Source organism: Myotis daubentonii, chromosome 9 (genome assembly GCF_963259705.1).
Source record: "Myotis daubentonii chromosome 9, mMyoDau2.1, whole genome shotgun sequence".
Classification (NCBI taxonomy): domain Eukaryota; kingdom Metazoa; phylum Chordata; class Mammalia; order Chiroptera; family Vespertilionidae; genus Myotis; species Myotis daubentonii.
Genome location: NC_081848.1, coordinates 63898563 through 63921899, shown reverse-complemented (window position 1 = coordinate 63921899; position 23337 = coordinate 63898563). Strand labels below are relative to the sequence as shown.

At 40.3% G+C, this 23337-nt stretch overlaps 1 protein-coding gene across 4 annotated transcripts in view; it reads left to right on the top strand.

The window, feature by feature from the left end:
- Positions 1 to 23337, top strand: part of MPPED2 (metallophosphoesterase domain containing 2) — a 176275-nt gene that overhangs the window by 2519 nt on the left and 150419 nt on the right. For 3 of the 4 annotated variants that reach the window (XM_059709189.1, XM_059709193.1, XM_059709191.1), the window contains exon 2: positions 3682 to 3930. In XM_059709189.1, coding sequence (XP_059565172.1) covers positions 3803 to 3930 — 128 coding nt within the window. In that variant the 5' untranslated portion in view covers positions 3682 to 3802. Of the gene's footprint in view, positions 1 to 10; positions 84 to 3681; positions 3931 to 23337 lie in introns of those variants that run through there. The other variant, XM_059709190.1, reaches the window with a different exon arrangement.

Here is a 23337-nt window from a genome sequence, read left to right as displayed (position 1 = left end):
GAGGCGCAGGAGAAAAGTCCTGCCCTTCCTCTCCCAAAGCATGTGCCAGCCCGGTGTCCGCAGTGCTGGAGACAAGTTCAGGTGTAAGTGCGGCGGAAGGGAGGGCGCTCTGTGGACAGCGGCACGTGGAACTTTTTGCATCCCTCCCGAAACTCTGGCGGAGTAGCTGCCAGGAAGGCTTGTGAGGATCGCTCTGGGATGCAGGGACGAGTAACTGGAGGTGGGCATAAAAGAGCAAAGGCGGGAGTTTCAGCGATCACTGGATCTGGGCAGCAGAGGGAGGAGAAGGAAATTTGGCGCAGTTGGAGCAGGCGAGCTCCAAAGTCTGGCCAGGCGGTTAGGCGATCTTAGGGCAAGTGAATAAAATGAGCATCCTTAAACGACGAAATCACGGGCTCCTTTCCCATAGGCTATGCCGTGCGGTGCTCGGGGAGAGGGGTCATGAGTTGCTGCTTTGAAACTTTTGGTAAATTGGACTTCTGGTGTCTAGGAGGTGGAGACAGTTATTTAATTCCTCAGCGTTTAATCCTTTCATTGCCAGCAAACTTTAAAAGGTTTTCCAACTAGATTCCTGGGGAGGGGGACATTGCAAGTTGCACAGCTTAAGGGCTTAAGGGACAGGAGAAATGACTGCTGTCTAGGAAATGCAAAATGTGCTCACTTGTTTTTTTGTTTGTTTTTTTTTAAAGAGAAAATCAAACTAACGCCAGCATGAATGTTTCGCAATGCTAGTCCCTTTTTATTTTTCTTTAGGATTCCTGGCATTTAGTACTGGGCACCTTTGTTTTGTGGAGCAAATGTGTTGAAAAATGAAAAATTTTAAAAGGAATACTGGTCTCTTTATTATATGTGAAAAGCAATGAAAGTGTGATGAGATGCTTCAAAATCTGATCATGTGCAAGGTTTTACTGCCCACATATGTGAAGCAGGGTGATGTAGCTTCTTGATAGTTCTAGGCAGTGTATCATTGTGTCTTGTTTCAAGCTTTTAACAGATTTCTCAGGTAGAAGAGGGAAGACCCTCGTCCCATTTCTGAGAATTTACCCAAGAAAGGTAAATGCAGGTGTTGGTGTTTAAAATTCTTAGGATAAGTTCATTTTGTGATGTGAGTGGGGGTAAACATAGCATTTTAAAAAATAGCTTTTTATTGACTTGTCGGTAAAGGTTCCTGTGAAAGTTTTGAAGCTCTCTGCCTCCGTCTGACATTTTCTTCAAAGGACTCCAGATTAAAGAAGATAGACACTGCAGGTGCACTGTTTTGATAAAACATTTGAAAGAGAACATGGTGAAGATGAATTCAAATGAGGTGCCAGACACCCATTTAGCCATTCAGAGTTATAGGAGCCTGTGCTTGCTGATGAAAAGATGTTCTGTTTGTCTTGCTGGGGCAAAGGTGCAACAAGGCACAGATGTTCACTTGATAGAAAAGGCAGCCCTACATTGACTTTAGGAGTGTGAATTGATCACCTTCTAAGTCCTGTCTCTTCTGGGCTTCCAATGGCAGGGTCTAATGCTAACTCCTATAAGTCATGGCATAGATATTTACATAATGGGTATGTATATTTTATTTTAATTAGCGAGTTTGTTCCAGAAATATTTAAATTGTTTCTGGTACTGAGGGCAAGGATTGTTACTGAGAGGTCACAATGGTCTAGACATGAATTTTGTTTCCTTCACTTCTTGATGTTCTGTATTTCACACAATAGACATTGATGGCAGGAACATGAGAATTGCCATGCAGTTTTTACATCACTCTCTAATTGTGCTAACACTTTAAGTTCTCGCAGCCTGGAAATGTGTGTGTGTGTGTGTGTGTGTGTGTGTGTGTGTTTTCCTCTGTGCTTTCTTTGATGGCTAACATTCTTGCTAATGGCAGTCATTTCTATAACAGGAAGATGTTTTCATTTGTATTTACTTTTCAGCATGGCACAATTATGCAGTTTTGCGCTTCAGTACTGTCTCGGTACTTTGTGTCTCAAAAGAGAATTACAGTACTTAGAACAGGACTGCAATTTGAAGCAGGTGTTGTGTTTTACTGTTCTGCAAAATAACAGTAAAATATAATTGTGGGGGAAATTAAGGAAACAGCTGCAAACTTGGTATGAAAACTGCTACATTATGATTCGTAAGCAGTTCTTATAGATATCTTACATCAGAGGGGCAGGGAAAGACTTTAATTTCGTTAATCCTACTGGCCTGCTTGTCTATCAACTGGTGCTTAAAGGACTCATACCTCCCATGAAGTCAGGAAGAAGAAAGAGAACCCAAAGGGATACTGTTTAAAGTGCCAGCGTACCAGGGATTCCTCTCTGGGAAGTGCCTTTGGTCATTAGGAACGCAGGCAAGGTTGGGTGTTGTTCAACTCGCTTTGCTAAGATGAACAAGGCAATGAATGACTTGAGTGGAACGCTGTGGAATTTCTCAGCCCAGCTAGCATATGGAGGACTACACAAGCCCCGGGTTGCAAAATAATAAAATAAATGGCCTATAGCAGGCCATCTGCCTTTTGCTTGATATTTAAGGTGTTTCATGCCAAATTTAAATCTAATCTTATTATTCTACATATTTTGATTTGAGAGAGCAGCTAAGACTCAGAAGCTTAATGGTGCACAATGGCAAACGGATTCAGATGTGGAGCACTTAACGTAAGAGCGTGGGTTACCCAAGGGTTACCCGAGGACTGTGCTGCCTGCCACTGCTCCTCTACTGCACTGATCGCTGAAAACAGCCTGTGCTTTCCTCAGTCTTTGCACACCTGCGATGAAAGTAAACATCCTCATTTCTGAACCCAGTGCAGCAAATCATATATAGACCTTTAAAAGAAGATTCAATGAAATTATGAAAATTTCATAATTATAAAAGTATGAAATTAATTACTGAGAATTATGCAGCAACAAGCAGGAACGAGGCAGGTGGGAGATGTAATGGTCCCCCTCCTTTAGTGCTCCCTCCCGCCTGGAGGAGGCATGGTAATGAATGCATCCAAAGCGGTGGTCCAAGCCTGGATGTGTTTGCCTTTCCCCCAAGTGACCGTAGTCTTTAGAGATATGATGTTCGATTTAGCATGAAGGATTTGCTTTACCCTAAAGTTCTTTGCAGTGGTTGAATGCATATGTATAGTAGGCATTGAGTACCTATGTATTTTGGGAGCTACCTCATAAAAGAAAAAAAAATATGTTTAACGTGTGCATATATGATGCGTGTAGTACAGGTACACACAGGTATTGTTATGAGCACAGCTTTTTAAACTTACATATGTTGTTGCATGTTACGGCTGTGTTAAGCATGGAGATTTCAAATTATTATATGAAACCAACTTTGTACGGACCCGATATTCCAATTAGCAGGAAGAGTCTCCCACTTCGAGCACAAACCATTTATAGTTAGACTCCATGGCAACTGGGGATATGGCCCTTCTGTAATTCATGTTAAGTGCCATAATTATAATTAAAGAGGAAATCTTCGTTTGAACACCATTGAAATGATTTGCTAGCAGCCAGCATGTCACATGGAGTGCAGTGTCCACTCTGAAGTGCTTGCAGGATAGAGAGTTGGAAAAGGTGGTATCCACGAGACAGCAATACATATTGAGATTTTTTTCTGGAACCAATTTCATGTCCGGGTGTTACAGTTGAACACCCTCTTTTTCTTCGTTCTCATTTTATAATTTTTTTCCCCCAGAAACGCACAGCAGTATTTATGAGTAGATCCTTGGGTTCAGAGGTTGGCTGAAGCGCACCATGCCTGCTTCCATCCTTCGCTCCGGAAAGCTGTGAATTGCTCATGCCTATAGAGAGGAAGGATGGCACATGGGATTCCTTCTCAAGGCAAAGTTACCATTTCAGTGGATGAATACAGCTCTAACCCCACCCAGGCATTCACGCACTACAACATCAACCAGAGCAGATTCCAGCCGCCACATGTACATATGTAAGTATCGCTCATGAACTTTTAAAAACTAACAATCAAGAAAATAGACATAAAATAAGAAAGTCACTGATGACTTCTGCCGGGGAGAAAAAAAGACCTATGATTCGCAAAACAGATGCTTATCTGTGGTCCTCACTATCGCTTGGAGGAATACCCTACATCTGTTTAACACCTCAGAGTGTCAGAGTACTTTCAATTTGATTTTCAGAGCCTCTCTTGGGTGGTAGTAGGTCGCCCACGTTTTATGGATAACATCAGAGAGGTGAAGGTATTTGCCTAATGTCACACAGTGAATTTTGGCAGAGTCGCCTCCTGATCCCCTAGCTCAGTTTGCTTTACACTGTATTGCTTGTCTCCATGAGGAAATATTTCTTGAAAATGTCTAGTTTCCCCCCTCACCTCACCTTACCACCCCTTTACATTTAGCTGGGAAATAGGTCTAATCAGGACTAATTGTTCAGCCCCCGCCAAATCCGCTGCCTTGCCTGTTGCTAGTGGAAAGTGTGCTGCATGTGCACCACTCAAACAGGGAACAAAGGTCTAAGGGACGGTGGAGCACTTGGTTCCAGGAATTGTACTTTTCTACCACTCCCTAACACTGTTTAAATCAAGTGCGGTTTAAACTGTTTCAGGAACAAAGTGTGGGAGAAATCAAGAGGCAGATTTTGCAGCACCTGGATGCACACCAGCTTTTTTCTGTTCCTCTGCCACAGGATGTGCGGGGCTTTCAGCAGATGGGGCAAAAGGTCACCATCTCCCTTGTTTATTCAAGGCCTGGTGCTCATTCTCTATGAGACCCTTCCAATGGCTAACATGCGTCTTTCATAGTAGGACTAAACCTCTTTGAAAACTATTGTATAGTCAAGAGAGAAAGGAGATTAGAGCTCTGTTGACTGTTTTTGCCATCCCTGGCAAAATTGAACTCAGGGCATATCTAAGTCACAAGCTCTTTTTGTTTTTTTAGTAATTGTTTTATTTGGGCATTTAAAAAAATAGTGGGACCGCCCTCCCTCAACACACACACACACACACACACACACTCAAATTTAGAAACACTAACCAAACAAGATCTTTTTTTTTGACTATTTGGATATTAGTGTATAATAGGATGTTACTTTGCAAATATATCCAGTAGAACCACTCAATTTCCATGTGATGGGATTTCTAACAAAAACGAGAAAGAAATCCTTGTAAATGGTTTGTATGCTAAACTATTTCTGAGAAATTTATACTTGCTTAAAATCAGAATATATTCATGATTATGAAGTATTGCTAGCATGATTTTAAGGAAAAGTTTTAAGGTAAATTATAATTTTTTTGTTAAAATGGTTTTTCCAAATGATAACTATGTATTCACTTCAAGATTTCTTTTATTCTCCTATTTCTAATAATTTCTTTTTTTTTCAAATACTAGTATGTGACAGGATTTGTGGACGTAGGATACTTCAGCTCTGTTTTGCTGGGGTGACATTTTGCATTAAAGAATTGCAAAGTACTTTCTGGATTCTGTTCTCTTTTAGGCAAAAGAAAGTATGTTTTGGCCTAGATTCTGGGAAAATGACTGACAGGGAATCTCAGCTTAGTCTTCACTTGTTGGTTGCCATGAGATTCCACTCCTGAACTGTGGATACACAGAGATATTTTAAAGGTCATTTAACCTTAGAACTGATCTGCTTAGATCTAGCCATGAAATATTCAAAGGACCAGATTATACCTTTTTTTCTTTTTTTATTTTATTTTTTATTTTTTTTAAACAATTCTTTTTTTTTTAAAATATTTTATTGATTTTTTTACAGAGAGGAAGGGAGAGAGATAGAGAGTTAGAAACATCGATGAGAGAGAAACATCGATCAGCTGCCTCCTGCACATCTCCTACTGGGGATATGCCTGCAACCCAGGTACATGCCCTTGACCGGAATCGAACCTGGGACCTTTCAGTCCGCAGGCCGATGCTCTATTCACTGAGCCAAACCGGTTTTGGAGATTATACCTTTTTTGAAAAAAAAGCTTGACAATTGGGGTTTGTAATGGTAGCCTAGACATCTGGGGAGCCCTTTTTCCAGATTGCCTTCCTACCTTGGAGTAGAGGATTCTTCCATGGTCTGGGTCCAGCTTGCCTTTTCATCTTTATCACCCACTGAGAGCTTCCTACCTGAACCCTTTGCTACAGCCACATAAGTTGGCTCACTGTCACCTGAGCACACCCTGAGCCTTTCCATCTTGGTGCCATGCTCAGCTCATCAAATGCCTCAGAGCCCGTTCAGGCTCCTCTACATCTATGAAACCTCTTCTGTCTCTCCCAGTCCGAACTGATTGTGCCTTCCCTGACCCCACACCTGATGCCCCTAGTCATTTGGCATATACTTCAGTACTAACTCCATTATTACTGTTCTCACTCTCTCTCTCTCTCTCTCTCTCTCTCTCTCTCTCATTTATTTCTTAAAGACAGGGATCGAGTAGGTAACAGGTATTCAAGAAATACTGATTGATTGCTCAATCCATCCATTGATTTGATTGTGCATTGAGATAAGAAATTAATGTTTGAGATTTGGAGATTTTCATTGGAATTTTTCTGAGCTGTTTTAACATCATGAGTGTTTGAATGACGGTGTATCCTGTTTTCAAGATGTTGACCCACCTTTCCCTTGCCTTTACGTTTTCATGTTTCATACCTTGACACAGTGACTGGCTCATACTAGGCATCCAAATATCTTGGTGAAATGTGCTAATGTTACTTTCCATTATTTTTTAAAAAGATTGCCCTTAGTCCAAATAGAAACTTAAATTGGCTGGAAAATATCCATACAATATTTAGTTTTTCTTCAGTTTTTTTAATTTTTAAAATGTCACATAGGGCTTTGCTCCTCTCCCTGAAGATATGTTGTCTTTTCCACTTGAAATGTTACTCATTTATTTTGCATGGGATTCTTAAAACACTTGTTTTCCTTTTTCACTTACAATTGAGGACTATGAAGACCCATGACAGATCACCCGGGTTGGAGTTGCAATCTTGCTTCCTTAAATGATCCGTGGTTTTCTTTCATGCAGCCTTGTTGGGGTTTTCTCACCATAATTAAGGACTACTAGTAGTTCACTTCCCATTTAATTCAGTTAGTCTCATCTCAGCCTTGTGACCTCCCTTGGTCAACTTACTTCCTTTCTCCAGGCTTCAGTCTACTCATCTGTGAACATTTGCACTAAATGATAGTTATGGATCTTTTAGCTCTGACATCCTAAGATGAAGATGGCAACCAAGACAATATTTATTTGCAAGGTGTTGCTTTGGGAGGACACAGAAACATAAGACCTGCTCCCATCTTCATGAACTCCATCATGATTTCAGAGCTGTTGTCAACTGGCTTTAAGAAGTTTACTGCTTGGTCTTGGTTTGCTGTTACCCTTGAGTTCTGATGAGGTTGCCACCAAGCTTTCTAAAAACCACTGGCCTGCATCTCTGTGACACAGAGAAGTTTTTTACAAAATATTTTTTAATTATTTCAGAGAGGAAGGGAGAGAGAGAAAGAGAGAGAAACATTAATGATGCAAAGAATCATTCAATGGCTGCCTCTCGCATGCCTCATACCGGGGATCGAACTCACAACCTGGGCATGTGCCCTGATTGGGAATCGAACTGTGATCTCCTAGTTCATAGGTTGATGCTCAACCACGGAGCCATGCTGGCCAGGCAGGAAATTTTTTTTTTTTTTTAAAAAAAAAGCAATCCAATGTGACCTTGGGAAAGAAAATTAAAACACAGCTGGAGTTGGCAGGGCAGAATTTAACCCAGAATTTGTGTGCCCCTCTTCCCAGACTCTTGAACACACTAATAGATGTGCTGATTGAAAACCAACAATTAATAGGGCTTTATTTTTCTATAACCCTTTCATCTTTCCCAAGAAGACTTTTGAGAGAATTGTTTAGTATTTAATGATGGTGGGAGGAGCTGCTAAAGGAACCAATGTAGGTTTGAAAGCACTGTAATGATTTTGTATGTCTTTAATTATCTGAGGCCTTATAAAATACTAGGGGCCCAGTGCACAAATTTGTGCACCTTGAAAGGAACTGTGGGCCTTGAGGCTGCAATGAGCACAGGGGAGGGTCTCGGCCCATCCTCCATGCCCCGACCCGGCCCCTCCTGCCATGGTCCCCAAGCCCCTGTCTGCCGGCAGCCCTGATCCCACCGCCACCGTTCCCACATGCTGATGGCACAGAGAGATTAGGGCTGGTGCCAGCAGCGGATGCGAGCCGGGCTGGCCCTGATCACCCCTCAGGAGCAGAGGGAGGTGGAGAAGCCCTGAGGGGTGATTGGGGATGCCAGCCATTGCTCACACCCACTGATAGTGCCGAGCAATCGAGGCTGGTGCCGGGCGCTGGCAGTGGGTGCGAGCCGTGGCTCCAGTGCTGGCAACAAATGTGAGAGGCAGCTGCCAGCCCCAATTGCCCATTAGGAGCAGGGGGAGGTGGAGAAGCCCTGAGGGGCATTTGGGGCTGGCAGCTGCTGCTTGCACCTGCTGACGGTGGCCAAGCAGTCAGGGCCGGCGCCAGACACCGGCAGTGGGTGTGAGTGGCGGCTCTGGTGCTAGCAGCAGGTGTGAACACCAGGCAGGACCGTGGTGCGCAGGAGCAAAGAATCTTCAGTAACTACCAGAGGCTCGCTCTGATGACAGCGATTGGTGCCACGCCTTGGTCTGGTGCCCCTGCTCACCTGCTCCACCATCCTGCTGTGGCCAATGCCTGCCATGTTCCGCGCTCTGCCACCTACTGCTGACGCCCGCCATGTTCCACGCGTGCCCCATGGTGGTTAGAGCATGTCATAGTGATCGGTTGTTCCACCATTTGACCTATTTGCATATTCAGGTTTTATATATATACTAGAGGCCCAGTGCACAAAATTCATGCATGGGTGTGGTCCCTAGGCCTGGCCAGTGATCAGGGCCATCAGGTTCCCTGCCTTCTCGCCTCGCCCCCCCCTTCCCTCTCTGCCCACATCTGCTGCCACCCACTCCCTGGTTCCCCATCCCAGCCTGGGGGCCTGTGGGCTGAGGGCAACTCCTGTGTTGAGCATCTGCCCACTGGTGGTCAGTGTGTGTCATAGCGACTGGTCTTTCTGTCATAATGGTTGCTTAGGCTTTCATATAGAGAGATAGATTCAGGACTTTGTAGTAGAGTGTCCAACCATCTCAGTTTTTGCACTGAAAGTCCTGTGTTTTGAGAGACCATTAGTCCCACACTAACCAGGATCATTGGTCACTTGCTTAATTCTTCCCCTTTTTCTTTGAGGGCTGGTTGTTAAGAAGCTCAAAACAAATTTTATTTTCAGTTTTAGTTAGTTTATTTATGTATATCTTTGGTTGTCAACACCCCTTGGGTCTTCTTTTTAAAAATAATTTATTTTTCCCCGGGTCAGCTTTAGCTCAAGCGGTTACTTCGGATTCTGCTTGTTGCAGACACATAAAAATAATTTATTTTTCAATTATAGTTTACATTCAATATTATTTTATGTTAGTTTCAGATGTATAGGATAGTGGTAAGCCAATCATATATGACCTTACAAAGTGATCCTGGGATCTTACTTAGCTCTGCTTCTTTTGCACTTGTTTTGGGAGACACTATAGCACAGTGGTGAACATCTCCAGGGGAATCAGATTGTTGGATTTAAAACTGGTTGCACCACTTACTAGTAGTGCAACCAAACACAGAGAAATGTATCCACATTTCTGTTTGTTTGTTTTTCCACTTGTAAAATGTGGACAATAAAGTAGTGCCTATCTCAAAAGGTTACAAACAGTATTACTTGTAAATTTCTTAGAGGAGTGCTTAGTGCTTGGTTATACTCAATAAATGGTAGATATTATCATTAATGGTTGTTTTATAAATTTTGCATTTGTGTTTTTAATTATAAGTTGTTTCCATTCATTTTGAAAACCAGTAGAGTACAAATAAATGAATAAAAAAAATACTTACTGGTAAGTGCTGTCCAGCAAACTTTTCTGGGTGGGTTGGCAGGTATCCTGATTTTTTAGATCACAGCTTAGGAGTGTCTCACCTACCTTTAATTGCTCCATGAGAGTGACAGTCCCAAGGGAGAAGGAATCCAGTGAGCTGAGTGTTGCTTGGTTGTTCTCTAGGGTATCACAGTAGCCTTCCTTCATGTGGGCTGGTCTCAGGTCCTTGTAACCCCAATTAATGCCTTAGACTCCGCTGTTGACAGAGGTTAAAACAGAAGCATCAAGAGTTAATCATAATAACTAGGGTTGAGTGCAAAGGGGACAGCTTGAGCTGAGAAATGAGGACAATATTCATATGGTGGCTGAGAATGAGGTCTGAAATAATAGATCTCTACAAATGCTGATCCCACCAGTTAGTTACAGGCTTAGTTAGGTGATGATGGACAAATTAATGAACCTCAGTCTTCTCATCTGTAAAATGGGTTTAATGACCCTTTATAATGATTGTGAACATTAAATGAGATAATGCATATGACATAATGGCTGAAAGATAGCATGTGATAAACAGATGTTGGGATAATATTTATGGGTTTTTCCACTACTTGGTGAGCATGAGATAATTGTTGGTTAATATTTTTATTTCTGAACTGCTTGGTGGTATAAAACCTGACAATGACTTATTACTTGTTACTTTGTTGAATTCTATAGCATGTCATTGTTTAATTGGGCATTTTGATCTGAAGCATTTAGGGTGTCTGGGTGATCATTCCATGCCAAAATTCTTAAAGGATTTTGCTTCTTTTATCTGAAGTTTCATTTTAATGTGGTAGAAAGTAAATATTTATTTCAGGGCTGTATTAGGTATCCTTAGGTACAAAAACAAAATTACAGAAGAGCATTACAGAATTGTGTTATTTGGTTTAAAAAAATATAAAAGTGTGGAAAGATAAATACCAACATTACTGATGATTATGTAGGGAATAAATTTGGGAATGAATTTGCTAAAGGAGTGTTGGATAAAAGACCTTTCATTTTTTACTTTATATACTTAACAACTATGTAATACTTTTTTGATGAAAACATTTTTTAAAGGATAACAAAAATATAATGTATCTACAAGTCCCTCTGCTTTGTCTGCAAGATATGCAATAAAAGTTCCCTCTGCTGCAAATCTACTTACTCTGGGCCTCACTTCCTTAGGTGGTACCAAGGAATAGACCAAAGGCTATTTATTCATTGGTTCGGTAGAATTCAACTTGCTCATGTGTGGGAAGATGAGAGCAGTGCCAAGGATGGTGCCTACTTCTTAGTCCGCTACCTGAAGTGGAATTTTTTAAGAAGCATCTTCAAATTCATTTTTGGAAGCTGGCATTCTATAGTATCAGTGAATAAGCAGCTTGCTGTAGGACACGACTTGACGGTGTTTAAGGGAACTTGGATTGGTCACTAGTTAGGTCTCTGATCCTTAGAAATTTGGGCTTCTCTGAATTTCAGGTTCCTCCCCAGCTATTGGATTTGATACCCTTTAGCATCAGACCGTCTCACTCTGGCAGTTTAGGATTTCTTCTATGTTTTACCTTTTCTTTAGTCTATTTGAAATTAAGAACACAAATCCCTCATCATTAGTGAAATTCTGCAGGGAAAGACTATAATAGGGAGGCATCATAGAGATATGGTGGAGGGAGAAGAAAAATGACTCCTAACTCTCAGACAGAGGAAGAGTAATATGAATGAATGAATGAATGTCTGGGGCTCTGTAAAATTGCACATGTTAAAGAAGGTAGAATTTCATCGTTTCCTACAGAGCTGGGCTGCATTAGCTGTTTGGGAAAAAAAATTTGAAACATTTTTCTCTTGGTAAGCCACTTTCTCATTCTCATTACAAATTTATCACTGGCCCGCACATTAGCATGGCCATAATTTTTGTTAATGTTTTCAATCTGAAATTCATCGTGGAGATGCTGAATGGCCCTTTTAGCTTGCACTCATATATAAACACAGGGTATTTTTCTTTTCCTCTCCCCTTTCTTTTTTAAAATAAGTTCTTTTTCCTCTATATTCCCTGAGGGTACTGGTCTTGTGGTCCGTGACAGTTGACTTTGTTGTACAGCTGACTTTTCCCCTATTCTGTAGATTTCTTTGTTTGCATTCGAGCATTAGAAAGCCAGGCTAAAATCAGACATATCTTTTTTTTTTTTTTGTCCATATGGATTTGTTCTTAGAGCCCTAGCTGTATGTTGCACAACTGGGTGGTATTTTTTGTTTGTGTTTTTGGTTATTTAACTCTCTGGGAGGGTAAAGAATTCTGATACATAAAGCAGAACCTCTGTAGTATGGTATAACTGGATTTCAGATTCTGAAATACTTAACCTACATTTATGGAGGTAAAACAAGAATCATAGGGAGAGTGTGGCCGCCATCGATGGATAGACATATAAAACGAAAACAATTATATCACTTCTGCTTAAGGGTTGAATCTGTACCTTGTTCAAAATACAGGGTTTTTTTTAAAACGTCTTTCATGGAAATGTTTCGATAAAAATATGCAAAATGGCAAGGCAAGCTGACCAGGAAGTAATGTAACAGAGAGTCTGCATTTGAGACATTTAATTTTAATTTGGAGACTTCAGAGCTTATGAAGATGCATATTTTAAGATCTAAAAACAAAGTAGGGCCAGTGTATCTACCACATTTTGTATAAAAAAAACCCAGGTAGTTTTGAACTGTTTTACAAAGAAGAGAAAGCTCCCTGCGTCTCAGAAGATCTATCCATCAGCTCGTTTTGATTCCTTTGCAGTATTTCTTTAGCTCTCTCCTTCCCATTGTCTTTTTCCCTTTTAGATTTTCATAGCATACTGGAAACTAGATGTTTCAGGAGCTACTCTGGCATGATTAGGCTATTATTTGAATATCAGTGCGGATAAAACTACCACATTTGTGCAGACCACCATGTTAGTCTGCCGTTGTGTGTGTGTGTGTGTGTGTGTGTGTGTGTGTTTTAATGTACAAAGTATAGTTGGAGACTTTGTGTAAAAACACTAACTCTGCAGAGAGGAAACTTGGTTGGATTTATTGGCCCTTGCAGTATTTGGGTCTGCATATTTTTGTATTATTTTGCTTTGAAGATTTCTTGTTTTCCATTTCTGCCCCTGTAGGAGGGTAAAATGTATGCAAAGAAGAAAATGCATTTTTGTAGGCTTTTTTTTTTCTCTTCCTTACCACAAATCAAGAATATAAGCTCCCCTAGTTGGTTTAAATTTTTGTGGAGTTTTATATTAAGTAGCAAAGCTCTTGACACTAGTTGGAAAAAAAAAGAAAAACTAACACCATTTAATAAAGCAAACAGAGGTAAATTTTTAGTAGTCGTTACTATTGAGCTTTAAAATTTCACGTGCATATTAAACCATTCTTGAAGTTCCTCTGTTGGCAGTTGCTTCCTTAAAATATTGCAGGGCCCTACACCATGACATGGACTCTACTTAGACCCATTTATTTCTTTGTACAGCTAGTCTCTGAAACCTTCCAGCTCGATAATTCTTGAGTTAGAAAAATATCATTTCCCATCTTGCAGTGGGCTATTTTGGCATTTATGCTGATTGGCTAAGGAAAGTGGCTCACTTGTGGTATTTGGGCCACAGAGCAATACATATTGTACACTTAGTTAAAAATGTGTTTTGCACAAAGGCTTAAAAAGGCTGAAATTAAGAAAAAATTAAGTCTCCCACCAGCTAAGCAACCTCAGCATGTTTCTCTAATTTCCTGAAAGATTTTAGCCTTTTGCTACGACAGAGACATTTTACCAGCTCTATTTTGGGTCTGAGTTTTGGAAAATTTTTCTCCCTTTTGTTTCATTTTGCTTTGCCCTAAGACTTCAAAGATAACCACAGACCCTACTAGACTATATTAGATTGATTTTTTTAAAATCACAAATATCATACCCATTGCTCTTGGTTCTGCCTTATATTTAATGTGTTCCTTTTTTTTTCTTCTTTTTTAAAATTACTAGTTTTTATATATTAGTCCTGCTTGGCTATGCAGGGCGTGTAATGAGAAGATGCATGTTTTATGACGAAGAGAAAACTGAGGGTGTGTGTAAAGGAGAGAAGGAGAGGGGGAGGGCGGGCCTAGCAGATATATTCATTAGCTCATAACTCTTTCTTGCAATTATGATGTCCCTGGTCTTGGGCTTGACTAACACCAGGAGAGTGTCAGTATCTCCAAACATGAGTCAACGGGGAGATAAGATAAACTGCATCTCAGCTTTCTGGGGTATGCATGCTAACTCTACATACCAATGAATCCAGCATTTGAAAGGATTAAAATACCAATATTGGATGCATTTGCCTGTTTTGATCTCTGAGAAGGAACAATTTGTTAGGTAATTCAACACTTTAGGTTTGTGTTTCAGTATTTTAAAAAAATCTGTTTGACAAATAGCGAACCATGAACTTGCTTTTGAGAAATGTAAGAATATCTGCAATTGCGATTTCCCAAGGTTCGCCATCTGTTAGTATCAAGGAGCCTGACCATATGTTGTGCTCAGATTCTGACTTTTACAGGTTAACTTGTTTTCACCTGGCTCTTAACCCTCACATTTTGGGCACAGCTGGCAGCACCTGAAACCTATTTTGTCTCAAGCTTAAAGGAAAGAGGAATGGGAGGGGCAAACCTTTGGGAAGAAGCAACAGAGTTGGGAAGGCGGTGTTGGCTCCTAAAGGGTATGCATTTCTGACTCTCCCGTAATGCAGTTCAAAGAAGAAGCTATTTTTCTCTCTGTGTGAAATATAAAGGCCTGGGTGTCCTGTGCAGCACCGTAGAGTGAGCCTTGCCCCACCCCCTCGCCCACTGACACTCTGGAGAATTCAGAGGGAAATAGTAACCCCGTGGGAGGTTGCTTGCCCCACACTGTGTGCCTTGTTGGTGGATGGCTAGTCTGTTTTCCATCTGTCCATCTCGACCCCTCCACCGCATTAATGGCAGCCGGCACGCTCCACTGTTTATCTTGGAATTTGATCCCATCATCTTGGCAACCAAACTGGGACCTTTACTACTCAGATTGTTTGTCATTTGTTGTTAATTATCTGTTACCATAAATTCTGCACTTTGAGAAAAAAAAAAAAAGGAATGTTTTGTAATAATTTCCTCCAACATGTAAGTGGAGCTTCATTTGCTGTGGACAAAAGAGGGGGGCCCGGGGGGGGGGGAAATAGCCCTTTTTGGAATTGATTTTAGGGAAATCAAATGTCCTCTTTTTAAAGACAGGCTGGTTTAGATCCCACTGCTGCAGCCAGAAAAAACCTTTGCAGTTCAGCACCGGTCTGTAGTGAGGAGATGGGAAGGGGGTGGGGTAATGATTTAACTTTACATAAGGGGTTTTGCCGTGGTCTCCTTGTGCCATAATTGTGTTTTGTGTGTGTCAGAGGCTAGAAGTTCCCTGCAATCGGTTCCTCCCTTTCAAAGGTTATTAAGACCAAGCAGTCCAGAGTGAAAAGTAGCTTCTGCTTACCTGCCTTTACGAGGTGTTTATTTTGTCAAGTGTAGAATGAAAATGGGCTTTCTGGCCATTAGTCGGTTTTAATCATGCCCCCACGCTCTGCAGGGAAGGTTGTATCACCTTATAAACCAGCAGTGCTGTTTTGCGAGGTGTTGTACCACAGGCAGCAAGAGCCAGGGCTGGACTAGTATCTTAATAAAGCCGTAAACAGAAGAACAGCATAGAGAGAGAGGAAGAATGAATGCGTATATGTTGGAGGGGAGAGTTTGGGGAGTGGAGTGGTGGTTGCTAAGCAGACATGTAGGCACATTTAAAAATATTTAAAAAATCACTTGAAGAGTTCCAAAAAGAAGTATATTCAGAATCCAGTCTGTGTCTTCATCCCCATGCTCCTTGCATGTGTTTATTTATATTCTCTACTGTGTCTCGTCTTTACCGTGGGCATCATAATACTATGCTTTAATAGGTAATGGTGAAGGTTATATTACATGATGCTTAGTGCTTAGGAAAGAACTGAGCACAGTATCTCAGTGCTCACTGCATGTTAGCTATTATTAAGTACGATAATTAATAATAAATGTCATTAAGTTTGATGTGTCTGTTTACTTTTGAGAAGTGTCCCCCCCACCCCACCCCCCCGGCTGCCCCCACCTCCGGCTCTTAAAGTTTTTAGGATTCTCCCAAGTGATTCCCACACTAGGAGGGAAGAATTGAGTCTGTGTTAACCTACTGTTAGCCAGGGCATGGACTTAATAAACACTTATCTCAGTTTACTGCCTTCTGCCTGGGACAGTGGAACTCTAAGAGATGTGCCTTTTACCAGAGTTGTAGCTGTTGCTTGGGTTTGCTGTCTTTGGTTTCCACGAGACCAGAAAATGTTCTTCCAGACTCATAAGGACTCATATAGTATTGTCCCTGAAATAAAACATCATTTCTACATATTCCACTTCCATTTCTCTCTTACTTTCTCTCTCTCGGTGTTTTTTTAAAGGGAGTAAGGGAGGTGTGTGTGTGTGCACCATTTTAGAACACAGATTTTTTTTTATTGTTGACATATTACAGATGTCCCCAATTTTCTCGACCTTTACCCCTGTCTACCCAGCTCCTTGCCCCACCCCACGCCTTCCCCACACTATTGTCTGTGTCCATGGGTAATGCATGTATGCATATGTGTTTTTTGGTTAACTCCTTCTGTCCCCTCCCCATCCCCATCCCCATCCCCTCTGAGACCTGTGATTCTGTTCCATGCATCCATGCCGCTGGACCTATTTTGTTCATTAGATTCCACATATAAGTGACATCATGTGATATTTGTCTTTCTCTGACTGGCTTATTTCACTTAGCATAATATCCAGGTCCATCCATGCTGTCACAAAGAGTAAGAGATCCTTCTTTTTTACAGCCTCATTGTATTCCATTGTGTAAATGTACCACCACCTTTTTATTCACTCATCTACTAATGGGCACTTGGTTGTCTTCTGGTCTTAGCTATTAAAATAACACTGCTATGAACATAGAGGTGCATATATTCTTTCCGATTGGCGTTTCTGGATTCTTAGGATATATTTGCAGAAGTGGGATCTCTGGGTCAAAGGGCAGTTTGAATTTTAATTTTTTGAGGAATCTCCGTGCTGCTTTCCACAGTGGCAGCACCAAATGTATTCCCACCAGCAGTGTACTATGGTTTCCTTTTCTCACATCCTCGCCAGGACTTGTTGTTTGTTGATTTATTGATGGTAGCCATTCTGGCAGGTGTGAGGTGATATACCTCATTATAGTTTTAATTTGTATTTATCTGATGATTAGTGATGTTGAACATTTTTCTCAAGTCTATTAAGCATTTGTATGTTATCTATGGAAAAGTGTCTCTTCAGGTTTTTTGCCCATTCTTTAATCGGATTGTCTTTCTGTTATTGAGTTGTATGAGTTCTTTGTATATTTTGGATATGATCCCTTATCAGATATATCATTGGCAAATATGTTCTCCCATACACTGAACTCACTTTTAATTTCGTTGCTGGTTTCTTTTGCTGTACAGAAGCTTTTTAGTTTGATGTAGACCCTAAGAAATCCTGCTTGCCCCACCTTGCATCTTGATCTCTGCTGAGGAGGCAGAAGCAGAGGCTATGCCTTTAGGTCTCAATAGTCTCAGGGGGCATCAATGATTGACTTTTGGTGGGGCCATTCCCCCCACTATCCTACTATGTTTCCTCCTCGTGGGAAAACTGACAGACACTCCCAGCTTCCAGCAGACTCCACCAGACTGCATACAAGGGGTTCCGTCTGGATGAGGTCAGGGAAATACTCTGGGACAGACTGAGACGTGTGGTGCTTGGATGGGGGAACACACCCACCATCTTCACTGAAATCTGAATGGCACCTCCCCTGACAGGAGACCCAGAGGTCGCATCCTCCTGATTCTGCCCCAAAGTCCTTTCAGAAACAGCCTTTTCAGTAATCAAGTCTGGAAGCCGGCCAGTAGGCAGAGATGGATGGAGATGGATATGTAGGTACTTACGATGTTTGCTGATCAGCCTCAAGGCCCCATGCTGCTAACAAGCCCACCCTAGGGCACAGCCTGGCCCCTCCTGCACACAGCCAAGCCCTGTGGAGGCAGCCAAAAACCATGGATCGCTCAAAGGTTCAATCACATTGTCAAGAGCAAAATGTGGGCAGCTTCTGACAGTGGCTAGCACCAAATTACCTCTCAGGAGGCCCAGAAACAGCATACAAAATAGTCAGCCTCAGTCAACATAAGAGCAAGATCCAAAGGGAGCTGCTAGGAGGTACTAAACTAAACACTGCCCAGGTGAACTCTACTTTGCTTTGTGTTTTGCATTATTTTCTTTATTTTTTTATTGCTTTGTTATTGTTTTTATCTCTCTTTAGTCCTTCATAGTCTTACTTTTCTTTTTCTTTTCTTACTCTAGTTTTTTTGTACTTTTCTCTTATTTTTTTCTCATTTTTTTCTCCTTTTTTATTTTCATATATTTTCCTTCCTCTTTTCTTTTATGCTATTTTTCTTTTCCTATTCTTTGTTCTTATTTTTTTCTTCTTTTTTTTCATATTTCCCCCACTCCCCTTTATTTCTATGTGTATTTTTCTCTTTTGTATTATTGTTATTCTCTTAACTCTTGCCTAATTTCTCTTTTCTGTAGCGGTTGTTTTTGTTGTTGTTATATGTTTTTGTTTTGTATTGTTGTGTTTTGTCTTGTTCTGTCAGCACCTGCATAACTGCTTGCACGATATGGTTGGCGTTGAGCCTCATAGTCAGCCAGCCTGAATGGAGAACCCACCCATGAATGGAACAACAAGACCCAATTATAATAGGAGAGCCCAAATAACTCACACAAGGGGCAGTCTTAGAGCATCCAGCTCAGGAGATCAAAGAGACTGCAACAGTGGGTCCCACAGAACACCTATTTCAAAAGGCCACCCCGCAAAGACTGGAAGGCATAGCAGTACAATCTCATACATGGAAACAAGAACAAAGGGACAGCAAAAATGGGGGACAAAGATATAACTCCCAAATGAAAGAAAAGGAAGAAGCTCCAGAAAAAGAGTGAAATGAAATGGAGGCAAGCAATTTATCAGATATAGAGTTCAAAGTAATGGTTATAAGTATGCTTAAAACGTAGTGAGAATTATAAGGAACTTAGGGGAAACTACAACCATGAACGAGAACCAGTTGGAAATGAAGGCTACCATATCTATGATCAAGAATACACTGGAAAGCTTTGCTCTTAAGCATTGAATACTTTACTAGAGTAGATCTGAATGATCCTACTCCTTTGGAACAAACAGTGCTTACTGGTTTCCAATCATATTTAGCTTCGGGTTGGAATTTAAAAAAATGAAAACCTAAATAAAATAGGTGAAGTTCCCTGACTATTCAGGTGAGTACACAAGAAAAAAAAAAAGAATACACTGGAAGGAATTAAAAAATAGACTGAATGAAGCAGAAGATCTAATAAGTGATTTGGAAGACAGGGTAGAACAAAACACCCAATTAGAGCAACAAAAAGAAAAACAAATTGAAAAGCAGTAAGATAGTTTAAGGGAACTTTGGGACAACATGATACTTAACAACAACTGCATCATAAGGATGCCAGAAGGAGAAGAAAGTGAGCAAAGAATAAAGAACCCGTTTAAAGAAATAATGACAGAAGACTTCTCTAACCTGGTGAAGAAAATAGTCACACAAGTCCAAGAAGCACAGAGTCCCAATCTAGATGAACCCCAAAAGACCCACACAAAGACATATAATTAAAATGACAAACATTAAAGACAAAGAAAGAATCTTAAAGGCAGTAAGATGGTACTCTACAAGGGAGAGTTCCCATTAGACCAAACATGTCAAACATGATGTGCTTGCATTAGACTGTCAGTTGGTTTCTCAATAGAAACACTTCAGGCCAGAAGGAGTTGGCATGTCGTATTCAAAGTAATGAAAAACCAGGACCTGAATCCAGTACTGCTCTATCCAGCAAGGCTATCATTTAAAATTGAAGGTGAAATAAAGAGCTTTCCAACAAAAAAAGGCTAACGGAGTACATTGCCAGCAAACCAGCATTGCAAGAAATGTTAAAGGGACAGCTTTAAGAAGAAGAAGAAGAAATGAAGAGAGAGAAACATAGGTATAAAGTAAAAAAGGCAATAAATAAGTTCCTAGCAATCATAAACTTAAGTGAAAATGCCTTAAATGTTCCAATCAAAAGACATAGGGTAGCTGAATGGATAAGAAAACATGACCCATATATATGCTATCTACAAAAGATCCACCTCAGAATAAAAGATTCACACAGACTAAAAGTGAAGAGGGATGGGAAAAATATTCCATGGAAATGGGAACAAACAAAAAAAGCTGGGGTAGCAATACTCATATCTAATAAAATAGACTTCAAAAAAAGACCATAACCATAGAGAAAGAAGGTCACTACCTAATACTAAATGGATTGATCCAACACGAAAATATAACCCCTGTAAACATAAACACACCCAACATAGAGTACCTAAACACATAAAAAACCTTTTGGTGGGCTTTAAGGGAGAGCTGGATAATAATACAGTCATAGTATGGAACTTTAACACCCTACTGACATTGCCGAATAGATCTTCTAGATAGAAAAATCAACAAGGAAACAGCGATCTTAAACAACACACTAGATCAGATGGATTTGATTGATATTTGCAGAACATTTATTCCCAGAGCAGCAGAATATACATTCTTCTCAAGGATACAAGGATCATTCTCAAGGATAGGCTACATGTTAGGACACAAAATAAGTTTTAACAGATTCAAGAAAATTGAAATATCAAGCATCTTCTAGGATTACAATGGCATGAAACTAGAAACAACTACAGCAAAATAACTCAAGAACATTCAAATACATGGAGGCTATATAGCATGTTATTAACAATGAAAGGCTTACCAATGAGATCAAGGAAGAAATAAAAACTTCCTGGAGACAAATGAAAATGAACACACAACCCAAAATTTCCGGGACACAGCAAAAGCAATCCTGAGATCTTCATAGTATTACAGTCCTACCTGAAGAAACAAGAAAAAGCTCAAATAAACAATCTAACCCTACAACTAAAAGAATTAGGAAGAGAATGACAAGAAAACCCCTGAGTAAGTAGAAGGAAGGAAATAATAAAGGTCAGAGTGGAAATAAATGACAGAGACCGGAAAACCAGTACAAAAGATCAATGAAATCAAGAGCTGGTTCTTTGAAAAGATAAACAACAATGATGAACCTTTAGTCATACTTATCAAGAACAATCAGAGAAGACTCAAATCAAACCAGAAATGAAAGAGGGTAACAACTCGCATCACAGATATATGAAGGATTGTAAGAAAATACTATGAACAACTATATGCCAACGAACTGGATAATCTGGGTGAAATGGACAAATTCCTAGAAATATACAATCTTCCAAAACTCAGGACGAATCAGGAAACCTGAATGGGCTGATAACAACTAAGAATAAACTCAAAATGTATAAAAGACTTAAATGTAAGTTGTGAAACCATAAAAGTCCTAGAAGAAAACATAGTAAAATCTCAGACATCTCACATATTTTCACTGATATATCCCCTAGGGCAAGAAAAACAAACGAAAAAATAAACAAATGGGACTAGAACACAGATTTTGATCAGACTTTCAGATTAAGCAATGAGTATTAAATTAATGTCTCAGACCTTATTACAGTTTGGGTAGAATATGAGACTGGGAGGAGAATGGAGGTTGGCATAAAGCACCCTTAGACTGCTCTGGGGGAGGCTGGGAAAAGGATTTCACACTTTGGATTTCTTAGAAGCCATTAAAAGTCGGATGGGATCAGATTACCTGACTGCCCATCTGAAACCTGAAACTCTTGCCCTAAACCGTGCAATTGAGTTAAGCTCCAAATTCAAGGCCTCCCCCTAAGACTGGCCTCTGGGTAAGCCTCATTGTGGATTGCAAAATGATTTCCTTTGAGAGGAGAAAGACTATAGTGAGTTTTTTTTTATGGCCAATTGAGCCTGTACATTGGTGCCAGCCAGACATTTGGCAGCAGTTAGTGCCAACTTTGGTGATCTGTCCGCCGATTTTTTTCCCAAGGTCTTCAATCCTGTCTGGATTCGGTGCTGACATTGAAGGGGAAATACATACGTTGTAAATCCAACTTCCTAGGCATGCCCCCTGCATTTTGTATTTTTTCATTTCTCCAAGTGAAGAGGTACCGAGAGGTGCAGGGAGAGAGCAGGCTGGTCCCAAACTTTGTGGTTCAGAATGATGTCACAGCGCTCCTCCCTAAATACTATTTCCTTCCCTCCACCGTTGTCACTTCTTTAGGAGACTCCTGATCCCCATTCCCTGGATTAGGTGAACCCAGAGTAGCTATAAGTAATGCTTTCCCACAGTCACACTTATCATAAATGTATTTTCTAATTGTTTGTGAAAAGACTTTCTTCCACTAGGCTCTACACTCTATGAAGGCAGCAACTCTTACTTTTTCTTGTATTTTATGCCTGCCTCCATCTACAGCAACTGTCACAGTGTTAGGCACATTACACATGCTCCAAGTACCTGTTGAATGAATGAATGAAAGTTGTGTGTGCAAGGATTCAGCATTCTCTTACTGTGTGCTCCCTTGTAATCATTCATTCATTTTGAGAGCATGTAGTTAGACTTGACTTTAAAAAGGATAACATAAGTCTTCGTGTTTTTTTCAGGATGGAGCTGGATTAAGCTCAGAGTATTTTTGATACTCCTATACGAACTCTACAGTCTATTCTGCCTTTAGCTGACTTTTACATTGACAGTAGTAAGCTCTCAGGATAAACATCAGTTTCATTTTCAACGGACCCTAAACATTTGAATTTCCTATATTGTTCTTTAACTTAAAAACTGAGGCATTAGGAAGTATATTGTTTAATCTCCTTATAAAATGCTCATTTATTGATCCTACTTGAAGTCAACAATTATCAGAAGTGTGAAATAATTAATTAGGATATATTTCAGCCTGATTAATGGGAATCTGACTGACAACTACCCTTAACATGTGGAGTTTACCAGGAAATGAAGACCATGAAAGTGTGTCATTTGTTATCATGGAAATCATGCAATTTTATTCTGTACTTGGATGTTTTTAACAACTTGGCTTGTTTTTTCTTTTGAAATAGTAAGCTCTTCAAGCTCTTACAGAGGAACTATTTTGACAGAAATCTGCGATTTGTGTTAGTTACGGACAATACAACATTAGTGTGATATAGTAATTGAAAACCTTTTGAAAGTTTTGATTTAAAGGTAAAACAAATGAAATTTAAAGTAAGTATGTAATGGAGTTCTAATTATGGGTGACTCAACTACAAACCTCTTGAAAACCAAACAATCAAAAAAAAAAAAAGCCCGTGTAAAGTGCTGAGCTTAAGGAAGAATTTTACATGAAACCAAACTTAAAAGAGAGGAGATAATA